The sequence below is a fragment of the Lonchura striata genome, chromosome 3 (assembly GCF_046129695.1).
Source record: "Lonchura striata isolate bLonStr1 chromosome 3, bLonStr1.mat, whole genome shotgun sequence".
NCBI classification, from domain to species: Eukaryota; Metazoa; Chordata; class Aves; order Passeriformes; family Estrildidae; genus Lonchura; species Lonchura striata.
Window position 1 is genome coordinate 29867851 of NC_134605.1, and position 17719 is coordinate 29885569.

Below are 17719 nucleotides of genomic sequence, written 5' to 3' on the forward strand. Positions count from 1 at the left end.
AGCCCATTGTAAACCATAACAGATGGGTTTCTTCAAACCTCTATGCATTTTTAGATTGTATTTACACTCACTAATCAAGTTTTCTGTCAAAGAGGGGAAAAAATAACATTCTCCTGCTTTTTGATTTTCTCCCTCCCCCTGATGCTGTGCTTCCCCAGGGCTGCTGGCTAGGTCCTACTCAGCTTCTTTACTGCCTTGACTAGATGCTTCTGCTTGGAAAGCAGTTATTTCTCAGAGTCCCAGCTTGGAGATGGGAGTTCTGGTTCCTTTAGGTTCAGAAGTATAGACTCTATTACATAGAGTCAAGTACCACATTAGGAAGCAGAAAAGAGTACAGCTGTCCCTCATTTTTCTCCAGACATAAAATGAGAGTGATGCTGTTACCAACACATGCCATCTCACACAGTAAAAATGAAGGAAGGGGGGGTGTTTGAAAGAAAATTACACACTAATTAGGTATCAGTATTATCATTGCTTGTGTGACACACATCTGCACTCCCACCGTTCTAGCAAAATTTCACTCAGCAGAGGGCATTTAGTCAAAATGAAAATTCAGTCTGTATGTCTAATAAATATTGCTGCTGCCCAGCCTTCCTTTTTGCCAACAAATAGCACTGCTGCTCTCTGTCATGTAACAGCCATATCCTACCCTGAAGATAGATGCACTTCAGTGGTGTTGCTTTTGGTTTTGTTGTTGTTGTTGTTGTTGTTGTTTTTGGGGTTTTTTTTGTTTTGGTTTTTTGTTTTGTTTTGTTTTGTGTTGTTGTTGTTTTTTGTTTGGTTGTTTTTTTTTAATACAAGATTGCAGTGTTCCATAAAGAGCTTTATTGGTCAGAACAAGTGTTGTCATGCATATGTAACATCATGTTTAGTATCTTGCACTGAACTGGCTGGCATGCACGAAGTGCTATTTCCAGGCAGATCACACAGCTAGCTTTTCCTCAGCTGCTCTAGCACAACACTAGCGTTTGAATAGGAAGCCCCAAGGGCAATCTGAATAACACAATTACAGAATCAATTAGGTTGGAAAAGACCTGAGTCCAGCCTGTGATGAAACACCACATCAACTAGACCATGACACTGTGTTCCACATCATCTTTTCCTAAACACCTCCAGGGATGACTTCACCACCTCACTGGGCAGCCTGTTCCAATGTTTGACAACCCTTTCAGTGAAGAAATCCCTCCTGATGTCAAAAAACATTCTCATTTATCCCAACACGCCACAAAGCGGCCGTTCTGGGTTTGCCTTGTGTTTCCGAGGTTGTCTTCTTCGCGAGCGACCCCCGGCACTACAAGACCTGGTGTGGAGTGCCCAGGACTGCGCTGGCCCCTCTTGCAGGAAAGCCGGCTGCCCGCCTGGCTGGTGCCCGCCAGCACCCGAGGGAGCGGGGCTCTCGGAGGGCGGGGAGGCAGGCCCAGGCATGGCCAGCCGGTCCCGCCTCGGCGGCGCAGCCCGCCGCTCCTCCCGCAGCCACTTCGCATCCGCTAGAGGGCAGAGCAGGCTGCGGGCAGCAGCGGCACAGCGCGGGATGCGCCGCTCTGGCTGCTGCTCGCCCTCGCCTGTGTCGGAACCACGCCGGCAGGGCTCGCAGGCCCGAACGCAGCCCCGGGGCCAGCGGCTCCATGGGCGAGGGCAGCCAGCGGCGCTCCCCCCACCGCGGCACCCGCCCAGCGCAGCCCAGCCCAGCGCGCGGCCCGCAGCAAGGCGGCGGGGCGGCCCTGCGCATGCGCGGCGGGCGGGGCCGGCGAATGGGCCGGCGGCGAGCGGGGCCGAGCGTGGCCCGGGAGGTGAGGGGGGCGCGGCGGCTGCTGCGGCCGGGCTGGCGGGGGCTCGGAGCTGCGTCCTTGCTCCCGGCCTTCAGCGACGGCGGGCGGTGGCCTTGGGCCGTGGGTGCGTGTGCCCGTGGGGGTGCTGCGGCGGGCCGTGACCGCCAGCCCGTTGTGTGTGTGCGGCGCTGGAAGTCATCCGTGTGCTGCTGCTTCTTGAGAGGAACCCAGTGGTAAACTGGCATGTGAGGGGCCTGTAAGTCACAGCTAGGAGAAAGGTGAAAGGCTGGGTTTTAAGAGTATGTCTTCCTTCTAAAGCTGCGTTCTTACTGGGTTTGGGTGTTTTGTCTCTCTCTCTCTCTCTCCCACACTGGAGATTGCACCTGTGCCATGTGCTTGAGGATGACTCTTGAGCAGGGAGGTTGCAGCAGATCACCCACTGTGGTCCCTTCAGATCTTACCCATTCTGTAGATACTGTGAGCTCCTGGGTGGCAGGAGGGCTGCTGGTAAGCTCTGTTGAAGCTTTGTCTTTCTGTAAACAAGCTGAGTTGTGTTAGTTAAGATCTCTCTGAAGCATATGTCTTTCTGGCTCCTGCACTGAACAGTGCTGTCTGGGCTCAAGTCTGAGTTCAAGTCTGTGGCTTTGAATATTTTGGGCTCAGAAAAGCCTGAATCTTCCTCACAAATGTCTGAAATGGGCCAGAATTCATGCAGTGAATCTCATTGGTCACATCTGCCCTGAAGTCTTTTCAGGTGAGCACATGCACAACAGACCAAGGTAACCAGAATGGAAAGGCCTGGGAAATGTCAGGGCGTGTCAGAAATGTGTCACCAGCTGGTAACATAAAGGTGAGTGTCACAGAACCCTTAGGGCTGGAAAGGACGTCTGGATAGCATCTCATCCAACCCCCTTGCCAGGGCAGGGTTACCTAGAGCCGATCAGGAACGTGACCAGGTAAATTTTGAATGTCTCCAGAGAGGGAAACTCCACAGCCTGCCAGAGCAGCCTGTTCCAGTGGTCTGTTTCAGTGTAAAAAGTTTTTCTTCCTCACATTGAGGTGGAACTTCCTGCGTTTTAGTTTTTAGTTTAGCTTACAGGCATTGCTCCTCCTCCTCCTGTCACTGGCACCACTGAAAAGTTTGGCACCAACCTCTTCACACCCACCTTTAAGATATTTATATGTATTGATGAGACCTCCTCTCATCCTGCTGTGTGGAATAGGAGTTTGGTTTATGGTTACCTGGTGTGTTTCATTGGTTAGGCTTTCATTAGAGAAACACAATTCTGGGCATTCTAACCCAAATACAACCATTAAAGGGAGTTCAGAGGGCTATGCTGACTGTCCAGGCTTTCTTTGGTGAGCCTATCAGAGAGAATTGAACAGTGATTTTTTGGTTGGTTGGTTGGTTTGAGGTTTTTTGCGTGTTTTTTTTGGAGGGGATTTTTTGGGGGGGGATTTTTTTGAGTTTTTTGTTTGTTTGTTTTTGTTTTTTTGGTGCGTTTTTTTGTGGTTGTGGTTTGAAAAGTGGTAGACAAGAAGAGTTGAGATGGTAGGTCTACTTACAAAAAGAGAGGTGGCAAAATGGCTCAGCCTGTTAGGGACCTGCTTTTCACAGAATGAAAAGGGAGTGATTTTAGCTGCCACAGAAAATTGTTGCAAAATGTTTGAGGACTTGTAGTAGCTTTAGATTAGGTTTTGGGGTTTTTTTTAGAAGTTTTCAGGATGGAACATACTAGTTTTGAAAGGATTGTAGAGTTATTCTTTTTTCTGCATTACAGGTGAAAATATCTGTGCAAAGACATTACTACAAGATAAAATTCTTTCCACTTGCAGTGATGAGAACACTACTGAAGAGAGGTTAGGGAGGAAGAAAAAAAAAATCCCTTTAAGCCAGAGGAAGAGAGGGCTGTGTTTCAGTTTGTGTGACAACCATGATACTTGATTCATAATTTAAACTTACTCTGTTCACTATTACCTTCTGAGCTGTTATGATAATAAGGAAAACTTTTCAGATGAGTCTTAATACGGCATGATGCATGACTAGCTTTGGAAGGCCTCATCTAGGCAGAGTTATGCTTGTTTAACTGAAGTCATGATGCTAAATGAATGCAATTTTCTATATGGACACTTATCAGATTAGCTTGCACTTACAAATTGCAGATGTAATTGATATGATCTGGTTTAAATAGCTATAAATGAATCTCTAAAAGGTTGTGTTTGTTTAAATTCATGTCACTTCTTTCATATAGATCTAGTCTTTTGACAGGCAGCCCTATTGACAATGCCGAGCTGCATAGGACTTGCTTGAGGAAACTTATCAGGAAAATGAATTGACAAGACTGGTCCATTTTGTACCAAAATAGTGAAAATGGAATTAAGAGAGTGACATGGATGACCAAAGGTGTGGAGAACTTTATGCAAGAAACTACCAAGCATTCCAGGTCCTTTTGAGCTGGAAAACATGACTGCAAGGGACTCAATATAGCCCTATATCCTCTGTATGCTATTTGTAGCTTTAAATGAAGAATGAACATACACTGTCAATACAAAGTAAGGACTATCAAATGAAACCAGCAGCTGACAAGCTCGGAACAAAGAGGAGGGGTTGGTTCTTCCTATAACCTGCTGTGAAACTTCTTGCTAAAGGATATTGTAACCACTAAAAATATACTTGTGGCTCAGACAACAACTGAAAAAATCTGAGAAGCAGAAAAGTGCATTAAATTAAAGGCAGTGCCTGGGCAGCAAAATGTCAGGTGTGTGTTTCTATAAAGTATTATTACATTTGTTGCTGAGTCTGACAGGGCAATGGCTGATCAGTGTCTATAAAAGAACCTAAAGAATAGGGAAAAGGCTGACACAGTTCATGTTCAGAAGCTTTTCTTGCAGAAGTTTTTGAAAATCTGGTTCGTATGCTCTGTTGTCACATCTGTGTGCAGTCCTGCAAAGCCGCTGCTCTGCTCTGAGGCAGGATGCACTGACTAATGAGATGGCCCCTGCGAAGCTGAAGGAGGAGGTGTAGATAGGATCCAGCCTTTCTGCCTTCAGCAACACACAGGGTTGTTCTGCAGGAGCCATCTTAGACTTTGCTGGGGGGTCATCCTCTGCTGTGAATAGCTTGTCTGGTAAAAATTTCTAAGCATGCTGTAGGCGGAATGTCTGTGAAATTATTTTCCAGCATGCTAAATAATTCCAAGAGCATGGAGAAAATGGAAGTGTGTCCATGAACAGCAAGTTAGCACTTGAATTTAAACAAAACTTGTCTCTGCTGGACTGATTTTAATAATCCAGCCAAATTTTTGGATGCAGGAACCATTAATTCTTCTGTGCAAGAACAGTTCAAGTGTGCTGGCAGGTGACAAGGCACGTAAAGACTGCTCAGGGAAGGGGTTTTTTCTTTGCCCCCACCTCTTCAGTTGGCTTTGATCTGTTTTATGAGGGTCAGAAGATGAAAACGTCATTACCTAATGCTGTTGGGTGTCGACGTATGTGTGATATGGCTCTTTGCCGGTATCTTAATTAGGGAATTCATAAAAGTGGAGGGTGGATGCCAGTTCTTGAAAAGCGCTTTTAGCCTTTCTGCTGGAAAGAAATCTTTCATTAATTTGCTACAAAATGTATTAAATGGGATCCAGCTCAATTCTATAAGCAAAGCTGCTTTTTCACTTCTCTCTTTGTCTCTACCCTGATGTTAGCTATTTCAGGCTCTCTGCCCAAGATGGTACCAACAAATGGAATTTGTAATAAGCATGTAAATCAGTTTGGATTGAAATCCATTCCAGGTCTCTCTAGCTTAAAACAGTTTGCAGATTATGAGCAAGTGTTGCCAGAATTCAGCAAAAATAGCTGAATGACTTGTCATACCTGTGGAGCAAAGGAGGCAATAGGGATCTTGGATCCCTATGTGCATCCATAGCTGCTGGGACTTGACTACTTGACTTACTGGACTCTCTCCTGAGGAGCTTCAGAAGGGCAGCTCTCTGTGCCCAGATCTGCTGCCTGGATGTGAAGCACGTGTTTCACTCCCCTTTTTTTTAACTGGAACTACTTAAAGATGTTGCAGTGAGTGAAGTCCTGTGTCCCTGCTACCATCTGTGTGAACCTGAGAAGCTGTCATATGAACTTTCTGCTTGCTGCATTTCAGCTCTGTCCCAGAGGATCCCCTTAAAGGAAAGGAGAGATAAAAGGAGGAAAGGTTCATCTTTGCAACTTAGGAGGCACTGTGCTGAGAATTGCCACTTAAGAGATAAGGTAGTGTGAAGTGCAAGGGTGGTTCAGCTAAGCGAGCTTGGCTCCTTGTTTTCCTGTGGGCTTCCAGTGTGCCCAGGTATGTATCCCAACTAACCTCATGTATTATTTAGTAAGAGGGAAAGCTTTCCATCCACAGCAAGCTCAGGTGAGCACCTGCTTCTAGGATTGCTCTCCAGCAGAGCTAGCTGTTGCAGGGGATTATGGCAAAGCCCTACAGATATTCTTGTGCTACAATTTTACAGACTATGTCTTCCCCTAGGAGTTTCCTTTGCAGCCCAGAGAGTAATCAGTAGTTCCCAGGTATTTCTCTGATTTTTTCCCTATGCTTATTTTCTGCTTTTGTCTTTCTTTTGTTCTGCAGTGAAGAGTCACTTGGATGGCTGAGTTGCTGAGACACTCCTGCCTTGCAGGAGCAGCTCCTAAATGCCAAGCAAGACAATGACTTTGATACATCAAGATAGTGTCTGAGGCTTCTTATTCAAATGAGCTGCCTTCAGGAGGCAATTATAGTGTCTTAATTTATAAGTGGGAAAACTGAGGCACGGTGAATGGATAACATCTGTGAATCCCCAGTCTTGTCCTTCCTTATAACTCCTAATAACTCAGGCTAGCCAGAAAAAAAAAGTAGTGAAATTGTGAAAGAAAAGTATTTTGTTCATTCAGCAGTCTGTTCCTCCTTCCTTGCTTTTTTTTCTGGTTATTTTTTATCCCTTGTGCCCCCAGCTCAGCACAGCTGATGATGCAGTTCTAGGGTGTGTGGTTTATTAGCAAATTATTGCTCTCCAGCAAGGGACCCAAACTTGAGTTTTGATTTAAGAGCAGTAAAACCTGTTGAAACTTTAACGTATTACGTGGAATCTGGAGATTTTTAGTCAGCAGAAAGTAAAAGCACTGACAAAGTTGGGCAGAAAATACTCTTGTTAAGTCTCATGAAATGAGGGAAGTGCGGGCAGAGAATATACTAGTGAGAGCAACTGCCAGGTAGGAGGACCAGGCATGGAGGAGAGGATTGGAGTGCAGTAGCATGGATAATTTAGTGGTGGGGTTGGCAGCTAAGTAAAGCTCTTGTTAATTCTTTAATGTATTATTTAGCATTATTTTAAAATATATTTCCAGAGAAGCCATGGTGCACTGTAATAATTTAACAGGCTAAGGAGGAGCCAGGTAACACATGCTGAAGCATCTTTTCCTGTGTGTGCACATAAGGGTTTCCAACAGCTAAGGGAGCAGAAATAGCCATTTACAAATGGTAGGATCTGGTGAGGGAGATGGTAATTCTTAAATTTGACTGGACCAACACCCCACCTCTGCTGTACCACACTGTGCTATTAAATTAACTTGCTGATAAGTGTGCTCAGAGCTGGCCTGGGTGAAATAATTTCTCGGCCCTGAAGCAGACTGGGGCAATGCATCATGCTGACTGAGTTGTAGTGGATGACATGGCGATGAGCAGCTACAGTTAACATTCTTAACTGGCACAGTTGGAAATGGAGGAAGATAATTATCCTCATCCAGGCAAACCCAAGCATTGCCAAACACAGAAGTGCTATTCCCTGAGCTTTGGAATCAGGCGATATGCCTTGGTGCTCTCCTTGGGCTCAGGAAGCTGTACATATGCCTCTGGGGAATTTGGTATCTTGAACACTGGCAGAGTTGCCTAATAGCCGAGGACTTTGGGATTGCTATCTGATAAATCATACATTTATTTGAGCCTTCTTATACGTCCCCCTCCCCAGCTCTGCTGTGCTTCTTCCAGACTGTTTAACTGACTGGTTAAACTTCTTTTCATGGTCTGCTTTATGTCAAGCCTCTTCTCTCCAGTCCTGCTTAGTTACAATGCTTGCCTGCATTTCCTGAGCAGAAGGTGTGAGATTGCTAATGAGCTCATTAACAGGAGCTGATCAGAACAGAGCTGATCCCAAAGCAGCAGTAATTAGGGATCACTACCTTTGATTTTGTTTCCCTTATTACTGTTTATGAGTGTGTTTGTGCTCTGGGCTGCTTCTGAGGCTGGTGTCCAGGCAGCTCATTCCACCTTTACCCAGGACTGTGCTGCCTCTCAGCATCTGGTGTTTGAAAGCTCCCACCACAGGGAGGCCGTGCTGCCAGCCTTCCCTGGAGAACCAGGCACAGCAGGAGTGTTGCACTGAGTAGCTCAAAAGAGAGGTCACTGCCATCTTAGTGCTCTGAGGCCATTTTCTTTCAGGCTAGGTCGTTGTGTTCCATGTTGTCTGTTTAGTCACACTACTTCCCTGCTGGAAGCAAGCTTGAAAGTCAGAGTTTTCCTTGAGATGTCTATGCTGTGGTTGCCAGGCAGAAGACAGGAATGATTCCCAGAACTGTTTACCATGGTAGGATTCCCTCCTAGGCAGTTTGTTTGCGTACAAGGAGATCAACCCTCCTATGCCTAGCTGTGGTTACTCCCCTCCACAGGAAGACACAAGGGTGGCTGTTGGGATACTTGATGAAGAGACACAAGGAGATAACCAATATTTTTCTGCATGGAAACATGTTGCTGCCAACACTTGGTACAGGTTGAAGGAGGCAGTGGCGAATGCTCTCTTGACCATATTGTGCAGACTCCTGTTGCTGTTGTAGATCTAGCTGAGTAAAAGAGACTTGAAGTATCTCTTTGTTCCCTCTTCACCCAACCAGACAGCTGAGGGTGCTTTGTAGATTTCTGCATCCATTCAAATTGCTAAAATAAGATCCTGTCCCTCAGGCTTTGGTTTAGGCCAGTGTCTTTATCCTTTAATTGCATAAAGATACCTAAGATCACACCTTTGCTTGTGGACCTACACGCAAAGAAACCAGAGCAAGCTGCAACAGGATCAGATCCTAGCAAAAGGGTGCTGGCCAGCCACACAATAGGCAGTGTCAGGGCTGGTTTGGCTGTATCTGCAGTGATGATTTTACAGTTGTCTGGGCTAGAATACAGGCTGAGCTGGGAGATTATGAGCTCTCCGTGCTGTGGTTTCTACACAGATCTGGGATTCATCCCTCGATATGGGGAGGTGGGGAGGAATAGTAGCTGAACTGCCATCATCTGAATGGGAATGAGTCCTTGTAAGCTAGGAGAAAAAATGATGGTGACTGGTGTGGTGTTTTTCAGATTGATGGATTAGAGGAGAAGCTGGCATGCTGCAGACAGAGCATGGAAGAGGTGGACCTTAAGCTGCGCAGAGAGAAGCTCAGCCCTGAAGAAAGGTATTGCTGACCAGCTCCTTAAACAGCTGTATGTGTGCACTTCAGCTTAGCTGTCATCCTGCTGTAGGAACAAGCAAGGGCTCTTGAAGGGGTGGGAATGTGTGATTTCCCATGACAAGACTCTCTTCTCGCAGCTTGGAGCTTTCTTGGGGAACTTGCCTCTGTGAGAAATACAGTGATAAAGAGAGAAAGCTGTATCTTATTAACAGCCTTACTCCAACCTGTGCCACAACCAGAAAAGCAGTGCCTGAAACTTACCAGTTCATTTACAGGCCTGGCTCCTGGCCTCTTACAAACCTGCTCTGTGAGTCTGGCAAAGGTTTTCTGCACGCTGCTGCTCAAGTCTTGCTGAAGCCACCTGGGTTCAATCAGGGAGGTGTGCAGTAACTATTACTAAGGCCCAAACCAGGCTGGGATCCAGCTGCAAAAGCAGCTGAGGGAAAATAGCTGTGTCTGTGTTGCTAATGTGTCTGGATGTAGGGATGAATTAATGCACTGGCTTTTCTTGGAAAAGCTAAGAGGGACAATTCCCATGAAATCTGTGGCTACTGTAGAGGCAGCATTTGTTGGCTTCTAGAACTGGGACTCAAGCAAGGACTTTGTCCTGGATTTTACAGTAGACATAGGCAGAACCTGCTGTTTCTCTTGAGTGTGAAGCAAGAGATTCAAATCTCTCTGCTGGAGGACATTTTTTCAGTCACTAGCATCCTGCTCTGCTCCAAGCAGAAAAAGGCCGAGAGGCTTAACCATCAGCCTAGGGAATAGTCCTGATAATCCTGGTGTTTGCTCTACAATACTGTCCTGTAGAACCCCATTAGAAATTATCATAGCAATAGTGATGTCTCCATCCCCTGATATTTATCAGACTTAGTTTAAGTTCTTTGTTAAACTCTCCTTTGTACCCCGCTCCTTTACTGCAGTTTTATATCCCCATCCATATTTAGACAGGGTCCTGTCTCTTCCTGTCCCTCTTCACTATAGCTCCTCATCTCAACAATCCTTTTCTGGCCTAAATTCTCCTTGTTTACTATCTGTATTCTTCATCTGGGGCTTAGGTGGCCAACAACCAAACCTACAGTTGTGGTAACTTGACAAGATGTGATATATGATGGTTTCTGTCTGAAATACAGGGCCTAGTGCAAAGAGTTATGAATTGGGATTTTTGGGGCCTTCTGTGAATTTTACAGCTTGCATGGAAATAGAAACAGAACTTCTGTTGTCCTATTCCAGACCCTTTGGAAAACCCTGGAGGGAAGGTACCATGATCAAAATTATCAAATCAGTGTATAGCATACAAAGAGGAGTTCTGATTTTCCATTTTGAAGTACAGTTGTCATGGTTTCTTTATGTCTCATTCTCAAAGCTTCTTCTCTTGACTCTTTTCACAAATTTTTAAGTAGCATCTCAGTCATGTTGGTAAATCTGTCTTCTCACTTCCTCCTGACTGCTCTCCATCCAATTTTCTTCTAGAGCCCTTTCTTCTCCTACTGCTCCTGATGTAGGTTGCTTTCTTGCACTCTTACACTTAACTAGCTGTACACATAGATTTGGATGTCTTTCCTCCTACGGATTGTTCTTGCTGTGCACCAAGGGGAACAACAAACTCTGCACCTTCTGCCTTCTCTGAACCACGAGATAATTTGTTAGTGTGTGTTTATTTATATGCAGTCTGGAAGGACTGACCATTTCCTCGCTGCCATAATGGAAACACTGCTGCTTTCAGGAATTTTATTTTGGATTTATATTTTAATCTGTATACTAATTAATCATCTCGTGCAGTTTAAGAAAAGGGCTGGGTTGGCCTTAGTCTTTTCTGTTATTATGAGTCTTCAGTCTAATGACAGGTTGTTTAACTTGTTAGGACAGGGCTTGGATTCAGCTTGTTTCCTTGAGTTCACCAATTTCTGTAAATTGGATACCTCTGACAAAGGGATCCCAGGTTCAAATGGTGAGAAGCATTACTGTTCCAACACTAAGCCTAATGTGGTGGAGGGGCAGGATCCTCCCGAGAGCATATGAGGACTCTGCCCCATCCCATAGCTGTCTGAGAACTTCCTGCCTCACCTAGGGGAAACCAGAGTAGGGGACTGACCCAAGAGCCTCCTTCTAGCTCTAGTTTTCCTACACTGCTCTCCTGAGAGATATGAAGCAATCTGGGGGAAGGAAAAAATAATCTAAAATGCTGCATCTCTTCTCTCGCACAGCTGGGTATTTCTAAACTGTCACCCTTCCAACAGGGAGGGGTGAGGGGTTCATCCTCTGAGCAGATATCCCCAGCAGTGAGGACAGTCTCTCTTCCATCATGTAAGCAAAGAAATAGGCTGTGTTTTGCCTTGCAGGCAATGAACTCCTCTTCTCATTACAGAAAGTCACTGGAGAGAGAGCGAAACTTACTAATGACCAAAGCTGACAACTATGGTAAGAGCTTCATTAAAAATGGTCCCTCTGGGCAGGATGGGATCAGTGCTGCAGCTTAGCTTTGTCTTCAAGTTCGTGCCACCTCTGACTTCTGCCTTTGAATTTAGCTTCAACCAAAAGGAGCTAGACTAATGGAAATGTAGTCAGCATATTATAATAGGAATCTGTATCCTCCCACTTGAGCTGTACTTCCACAGGGAAAAAAATAAGCATCAGCTAGTGAAGGGGAGAAAATAACCCGTCCACATACCCCAAATTACCAGTCTTTAGATAATCATAGCTGGCAGATTGGCTCAAGTAGCTTTTAGCATCCCTCCCCCAAGTTGTTTTTTTTTCCTTGTAGAGGCTTGCTAGGCAAGAATGCAAGTACTATCAGGAGTGTAGCAAAGTATACCTTCCTTGGGGAGGGTTCTAACTGTATCAATTTATGAGGCTACTCAGCACAAGAGCATGGTGATTCACACTGATGTGCCATCTGCACTTCTAGAGAGCCAGTGTCTTTCCTTGGTACAAGTTCTGCTGTTGACAGAATGAAAGTCTCCAAGATACCATACTTGACAGGATTTCCATTCCACTAGCAGTGCTCCTTTGTTCATCTTCAGGTTCCTGGTAATGTGTTACCTGCTTGGCAGTACTCTGCAACTGTGCAAGCAGCAGATCTCACAAAAGGGAAAGAGGCACAAGTATTCTTTTAGGTCTAGAGGGCTGAAAGCTGGGGTATGGCCAGCAAATTTGTAATTATAACTCATGCTAGAGGACTGTTTCCAGAAGAGTAACAGTTACTAAACAGACAGAAAGCTGTTCCCTAAGGGCCTACCACTAGAGACAGCAGAAGACTGAAAATTGCTGCCACCCTTTAACCAGACAGCAGTCAGCCATCCCTGCTGGCATCAGCAGAGCAGTCTGACAGCAGCTCAGACAGCAGCAACAGCCTCACCTAATGGTGACATCACCGCTGTGGCCTCTGACTAAATCTTTCCTTATTCCAGCTAATGCACTTGAGGCCATGAACAGCAGCTGCTGACAATGGCATTGTCAGCATCCGTTTAAGCTGGCACTGCTGTCCATGAGGTTATGTGACCCTGTCACCTCCTTTGTGGACTTGCAGATTCAAGCAGATTGCTCTGTGGCTACATAAGAAAACTTGTATTCAGTGAAGAATGGGGCAGAAAGAAGAGCTAAAAGTCTCTTTTGATTACCAACACCACTTGGAGAACTTCTGGAGGCTGCTTGTGCAAACTCTAGAGGCAGTACCTCTGCAGATGAACTCAGCAACAAAAGCAGCCTCTCTCTGGACAGTCCTGACCTTGCCTGCCACACACTTAGGGTTGTTTGGCCTTGCACTGTGAAAGGCTGGAGGCCTCACTGCTTACCTGTACCAGCCAGCAAAGTTTTGTGGAACAGAACTAGCAAGAGTGGTAAAGGGAACCAAATATAAATGGAGATTGGCAAGACTCCATACTTGAAGTAGCTACTGTCTTCCTCTCTCTGCAACTGTTGTTTAGGTTGCTTTCCTTCTCCCTGGTTTACCTATCTCTAAAAAGCTTCAGACCCCAACAGAGTAAGTGTCCAAGGGGACACCTTTTCGACACTGATCCTTCTGAGATGTAAGGAAACACAGATTCTGTAGCATTCAAAGGTGGCTACAGTTGTATGTAAATTTTAGCATTAGAAAGAGCTACCAGGCTGTTACATCTAGAAGATAGTACAAATAGCTCTTTGCCCTCCTGTCTCCTCCATTCTCTTAGGGAGCAAGCAGTTATTCTAATGAAACAGTCTGTCCTTAGTAGAGGCATACAGCAATGTCATTTGCCAACAGGAACTGGTTTGGCACTGAATTATTCCCAAGCACAGCTACCACGAGTGTCAGGATGAGAACAAATGAAAGGGTTCCTGCTAGTTTGGGTAATTACTTCCCATTCAGCACACCCTGTTGGCAGCTTTGCATACTGCTCCCAAAATTTTTGCCTGTGGCCAAGGTAGCTTTGTGCTTCTAAGAGAGTTTCAAAAGGAAGTGTAGCTGCAACATGAAGAACCTTCACAGGCAATTCTTTTGTTTGTTTCCCAGAGAAAGAACTGAGTGTGCTTCGTAAAGAAAATCGCAAGAATGCTGCACTTGCTGTGGCCATGGCATTGCTGATTGTTCTTATTTACGCCTGCTGGACAATGTGATTGCACTCAAGAATTCTCACTGCTGAACAAATTACTCCTGCAAGGAGTTCTTCCTCCTCTCATCATTGTGCCTCCCGGAAGGGTGAGGATCAGCATTTCAAATTACTGTTCTTGTTTATTGTCTCCAAGCCTTGTTGTAGGGAAGATTTTTCTCTGCAAATTGAGGAGGACAGGAGACAAACCAGAAATCACAGCATACTTGTGCTTGGAAATCAGGTCAAGCAGAGCTCAAGGTGGTGCCATCTTAGCCAAAACACAATCAGGACCATCCAGCCAGATCCAGGAAGGCAATACATTCTCCTTTTTGAAGAGGACCTTTGTGATTGCAGAGAGGTGCTTTCTGCCCGGCCCAGGTGGAATACACACCTTGGCTCCTGTGACACAGTCATAAATTGAAGGGACCAAGCTCTTGATGCAAAGGGTAAGCTGTAGGTACTGCAATTCTGTATATTCCCAGAGCTGAGCTAAAGATGCTTCCTCCTCCACCCTGACTTCCAGGAACAAGGGAATCCTACACCCACAAAAGCAGATGGGACGTAGGTATCTCCGCAAGCAGGAAGCATCCATATTGAGATATGGGTGCTTGGACTGTGAGATGATCTGCCTACCTCTCTCCAGTGCATCAGAGCTTGGTAGCCATTTTGTGCCTTTGAGAATTAGCATTTGCAGAAGACAATTTACTATCAATTCCCAGAGAGATGAAAGTGCTTCTGTAGAGCTTTAAATAAAACAATTTGACCTTTCAGTTTTCTGTTTGGTTTATTTGGTTGGGGTTTTTTTTACCCTGTTCTGTTTCTCAGCCACTGCTTTATTCTCACCCTACTATTACCCTACTGGCACACATTGCACTATGGTAAGCCTAGACTAGGTTAGGCACTTAACCCCTTGGTCACTGAGCTCTCAACAGTGGGTTACTAGTCTGCTGTGGCCTGGAATGTACTTCTCTGAGTGGAACAAGAGCCTACCCATGCTGCAGGAGTGCCAGAGCCTGTAATCCCCTCTCATTCCAATGCTCTAAACTTGCCACAAAAACCTTTAAAAGGAACTGCCTTGAAAATTTACCTCTGCTGACATTTCTCTGTTGCTACACTGACAGACACTGCTGGCCCAAATTTTGTTGGAAGCAAAGGAAAGAAGCACTGCTGTGAACTAAAGGGGCTGTATTGGTAATAGAACATAAAAACATAGAAGTCAACACAAAATTATACAAAGCCTAATAATAATACATTGTGCAATTAACATACATAAACACTCCCTTCAACAAGACCTTCCTCACCCACCCTTCCCAACATAATTCCTCAGCAGGGAAGCAAGTAGCTTGATGGCTCATGCCTGCCTTCTTGAAGGGAGATTTGGAATTAAGGTTCAGTGCATCAAAAATAAAAATAAAAGCAAATTACAATGAGGAACTAGAGACAACTGAGTAAACAGAATATCCATTCATAAAAGCTAGCCTGCAGACTGACCAAGTTTTTTTGTACCCTCCAAGGCCTACACTGATCCTAGTTTACTTCCTAGTTATTCTTCTGTGTGCTAGCCCACAGGAGTCAAAGCTCTGAGCTGAGGACACAATACTGGAAAGGAGCCTGGCAGAGGGAGCAGCATGCATTGCTGGCACTGGAACAGACTCAAGGCAGTCCATAGAGGTCCTCAGAACTAAAACTGCTGGTTGGTTTAAAAAGCCAGCTCTACACAGGTCTGGACACCAGAGGTTAAGGTACTTTATTGCCTACTGGGAGTTATTCTTCCCCATCCCTCATGGAAGTGCCTTTGCCAAGACAAAGCTACTAATGGCACACCTCTTGTTGTTTAGGGGGAAGAGCCACAGTTTCTTTCATACATGTTTTACCAATGTTTGAGAGCGGAGAGGATCTACAAATCAGCCAAGAGGATGCCTCAACAGCCTGCAGTCCTTCAACTGTTTTGACAGACCTGTGTCTAAGTCAAAGTTTCTATGTTTTGCTGCACAGGCTTGTTCAAATTATTCATATGGATGTGGAGAAAAAGACATAGTCTAAACAACTGCTATAGATTCTAGAGCTGTAGCTATCCTTAAGGCACAGTTCAGACAAATCCCTAAATCACTTTTCTCCCTACTGCCAATTTGTGTTTAAAAACAAACAAAACAAAACAAACAAAAAAAGAGGACTGTCTTGCTGTTTATCCCAAAACATTTGACTATGTGTTATCTTCTGATTTATGTGGAAGACTTGGCAAAGTGCCATGGAAGCCAGAAGTGAAGGTAAAACATGCAACGGAAGCCAACTTTGAGCCTGGCATATAACTGCATGGAGAAATCTTGACACAAATGCCATACTGAGAGGAGTTTCCTAGCTGTGTGCCTTCACATCAGATGCAGTTCCAGAGTCAAATGAGATACAGAGAATTTCAAAGCCACTCTGATATTTTAAAAGTCTGGTAACCTTGCCAGTCAGGGGACAGGATTGCTTCTGATTAAGCTACATGGTTAAAGTCAAGATATCTTTCTACTGAAGCCCCAAGTCTTTTTAACTAAGTTAGATATTCCCATCATTTCTTCCAGAGACTTCAGCATCCCAACTTTTCTGTGTCTTCCCTCCCACATCCACCTTCCTCTCTGAAGGTTTAGGTAATAATGTTGAGTACCAAGAATCAAAGCACTTTGGTCTCAGAAGTACCATGAAGCACGTATACCAACCATGGTACATTTTCATAAATCAGCCCCAGGCTGCTGGCTTGGCATCTGTCACTAATCTGGAAAGGGGAAATCCTTGTCACAGCAGCTTGCAGAGGTGTGAGCACATCAGATCTGTGCCAGGAACTGTACTCATCACCTGCATTGGCATCTGTCCAACAGGGAGCCATCACATAATAATTGCTAGTGACTAGCTGAGTGCCTTGATAAACAGAAACGTTGGAGACACCGACAAGAGTATGTAACTTTTGCCCACAGCTCACCAAAGACTTAATGCCCTCCTCTGGATATAGTAGCCAAGGAGACAGCTGCCAGGAGCAATGCAGGGCTGCTTCAGTGTGCTGTTTCCCAGCTCTGCCATCAAAACATCTCTGCTCCTTCCCACACTGCAAGAGAAGCAGAAGCCTGCAGAGTTCTGGCACACACAGAGCTCCACAAACCTTGCTGAATGTTTGAATAGGAGCAAAGAAAGCTGCCAGCCCCTTGGCCTCATGCATGCAGTAGGTCAGCACAAAAGAACATTAGGCCTCAGCTCCAGGAGTCACCTTAGGTACTCTGGCACCAGGTGCTACCTGGGCTGGACTCTTATATACACTACCAGGGTAAAGCCTCATCCTGTCCCTTCTGCATACCACCCTCTGGTTCAATCATCTCCAAGAAATCAGCTCTGGAGAATACCAGGATAGAAGTTGTGGAGCCTTCCCAGTCCCATCAGTCCCTGAAGAATTCCGCCTGGGCTCAGCCCCTCCCTGCACCCTCAAGAGCACAGGGTTAGGGGTAGTGTGCTTGGATGAAAGACAGAACAGTCTCCTTTGATAGCTTCTCTGGATCTTGTCTTTTCTGAGAGTCATGCACTTTGACACCTTCCCCCCATTCCCAGAAGAGGCGGCTGTAATGGCAGACACTGTGGGCAGAGAGGAGAGCAAGATTAGTTTGGCAGAGAAGGGAAAGGAAAACACCTCCATCCCAGCGAGAGACAGTTGCCCTTGCTATGGGAGCCACATAGAAATACTCAGAACATGTGCCTTAGGCAAGACCAGTGCATTCATTCATTCACCTTACAAACTCTACAGCCCTCAAAGTACAGTAACAGCCAAGCCTAAGAGATTTCTATGGAAACAAACTTGTTAATTCTAGCCTCACTCAAATTCAGTTCAGTATTTGCTGGAAGGAGTCAAGTCACTGGGGATAAACCCAGAGGACGAAACTGTCATTGCAGGCAATG

General features: G+C 45.4%; 2 protein-coding genes across 5 annotated transcripts in view; one reads left to right on the forward strand and one right to left on the reverse strand.

Annotated features, from left to right (window-relative positions):
• The first annotated feature begins 1717 nt into the window (after positions 1-1717).
• On the forward strand, positions 1718-14565 carry CCDC167 (coiled-coil domain containing 167). 2 transcript variants are annotated; one of them, XM_021550482.3, is made up of 4 exons: positions 1718-1790; positions 9136-9230; positions 11596-11648; positions 13717-14565. In XM_021550482.3, exons 1-4 carry the CDS (start codon positions 1728-1730, stop codon positions 13818-13820), a joined length of 315 nt encoding a protein of 104 aa, XP_021406157.2. In that variant the 5' UTR covers positions 1718-1727; the 3' UTR covers positions 13821-14565. The 2 variants fall into 2 exon arrangements, 1 of the variants encoding a protein (XP_021406157.2); XR_002467292.2 differs by lacking the exon at positions 11596-11648 and having other exon boundaries at positions 1772-1790; positions 13717-13816.
• CMTR1 (cap methyltransferase 1) overlaps positions 8748-17719 on the reverse strand; it is a 33311-nt gene continuing 24339 nt past the window's right edge. For 2 of the 3 annotated variants that reach the window (XM_021550479.3, XM_077782016.1), the window contains one exon: positions 14561-17398. In XM_021550479.3, coding sequence (XP_021406154.1) covers positions 17266-17398 — 133 coding nt within the window. In that variant the 3' untranslated portion in view covers positions 14561-17265. Of the gene's footprint in view, positions 9392-14560; positions 17399-17719 lie in introns of those variants that run through there. The other variant, XR_013339690.1, reaches the window with a different exon arrangement.

Excerpts from the sequence above, each read along its gene's own strand:
- CCDC167 (XM_021550482.3), top strand. The coding sequence starts at position 1,728 with ATGCGCGGCGGGCGGGGCCGGCGAATGGGCCGGCGGCGAGCGGGGCCG. Across the intron at positions 1,791-9,135 it reads GGCCGAGCGTGGCCCGGGAG|ATTGATGGATTAGAGGAGAA; the intron begins GTGAGGGGGGCG and ends GGTGTTTTTCAG. Across the intron at positions 9,231-11,595 it reads AAGCTCAGCCCTGAAGAAAG|AAAGTCACTGGAGAGAGAGC; the intron begins GTATTGCTGACC and ends TTCTCATTACAG.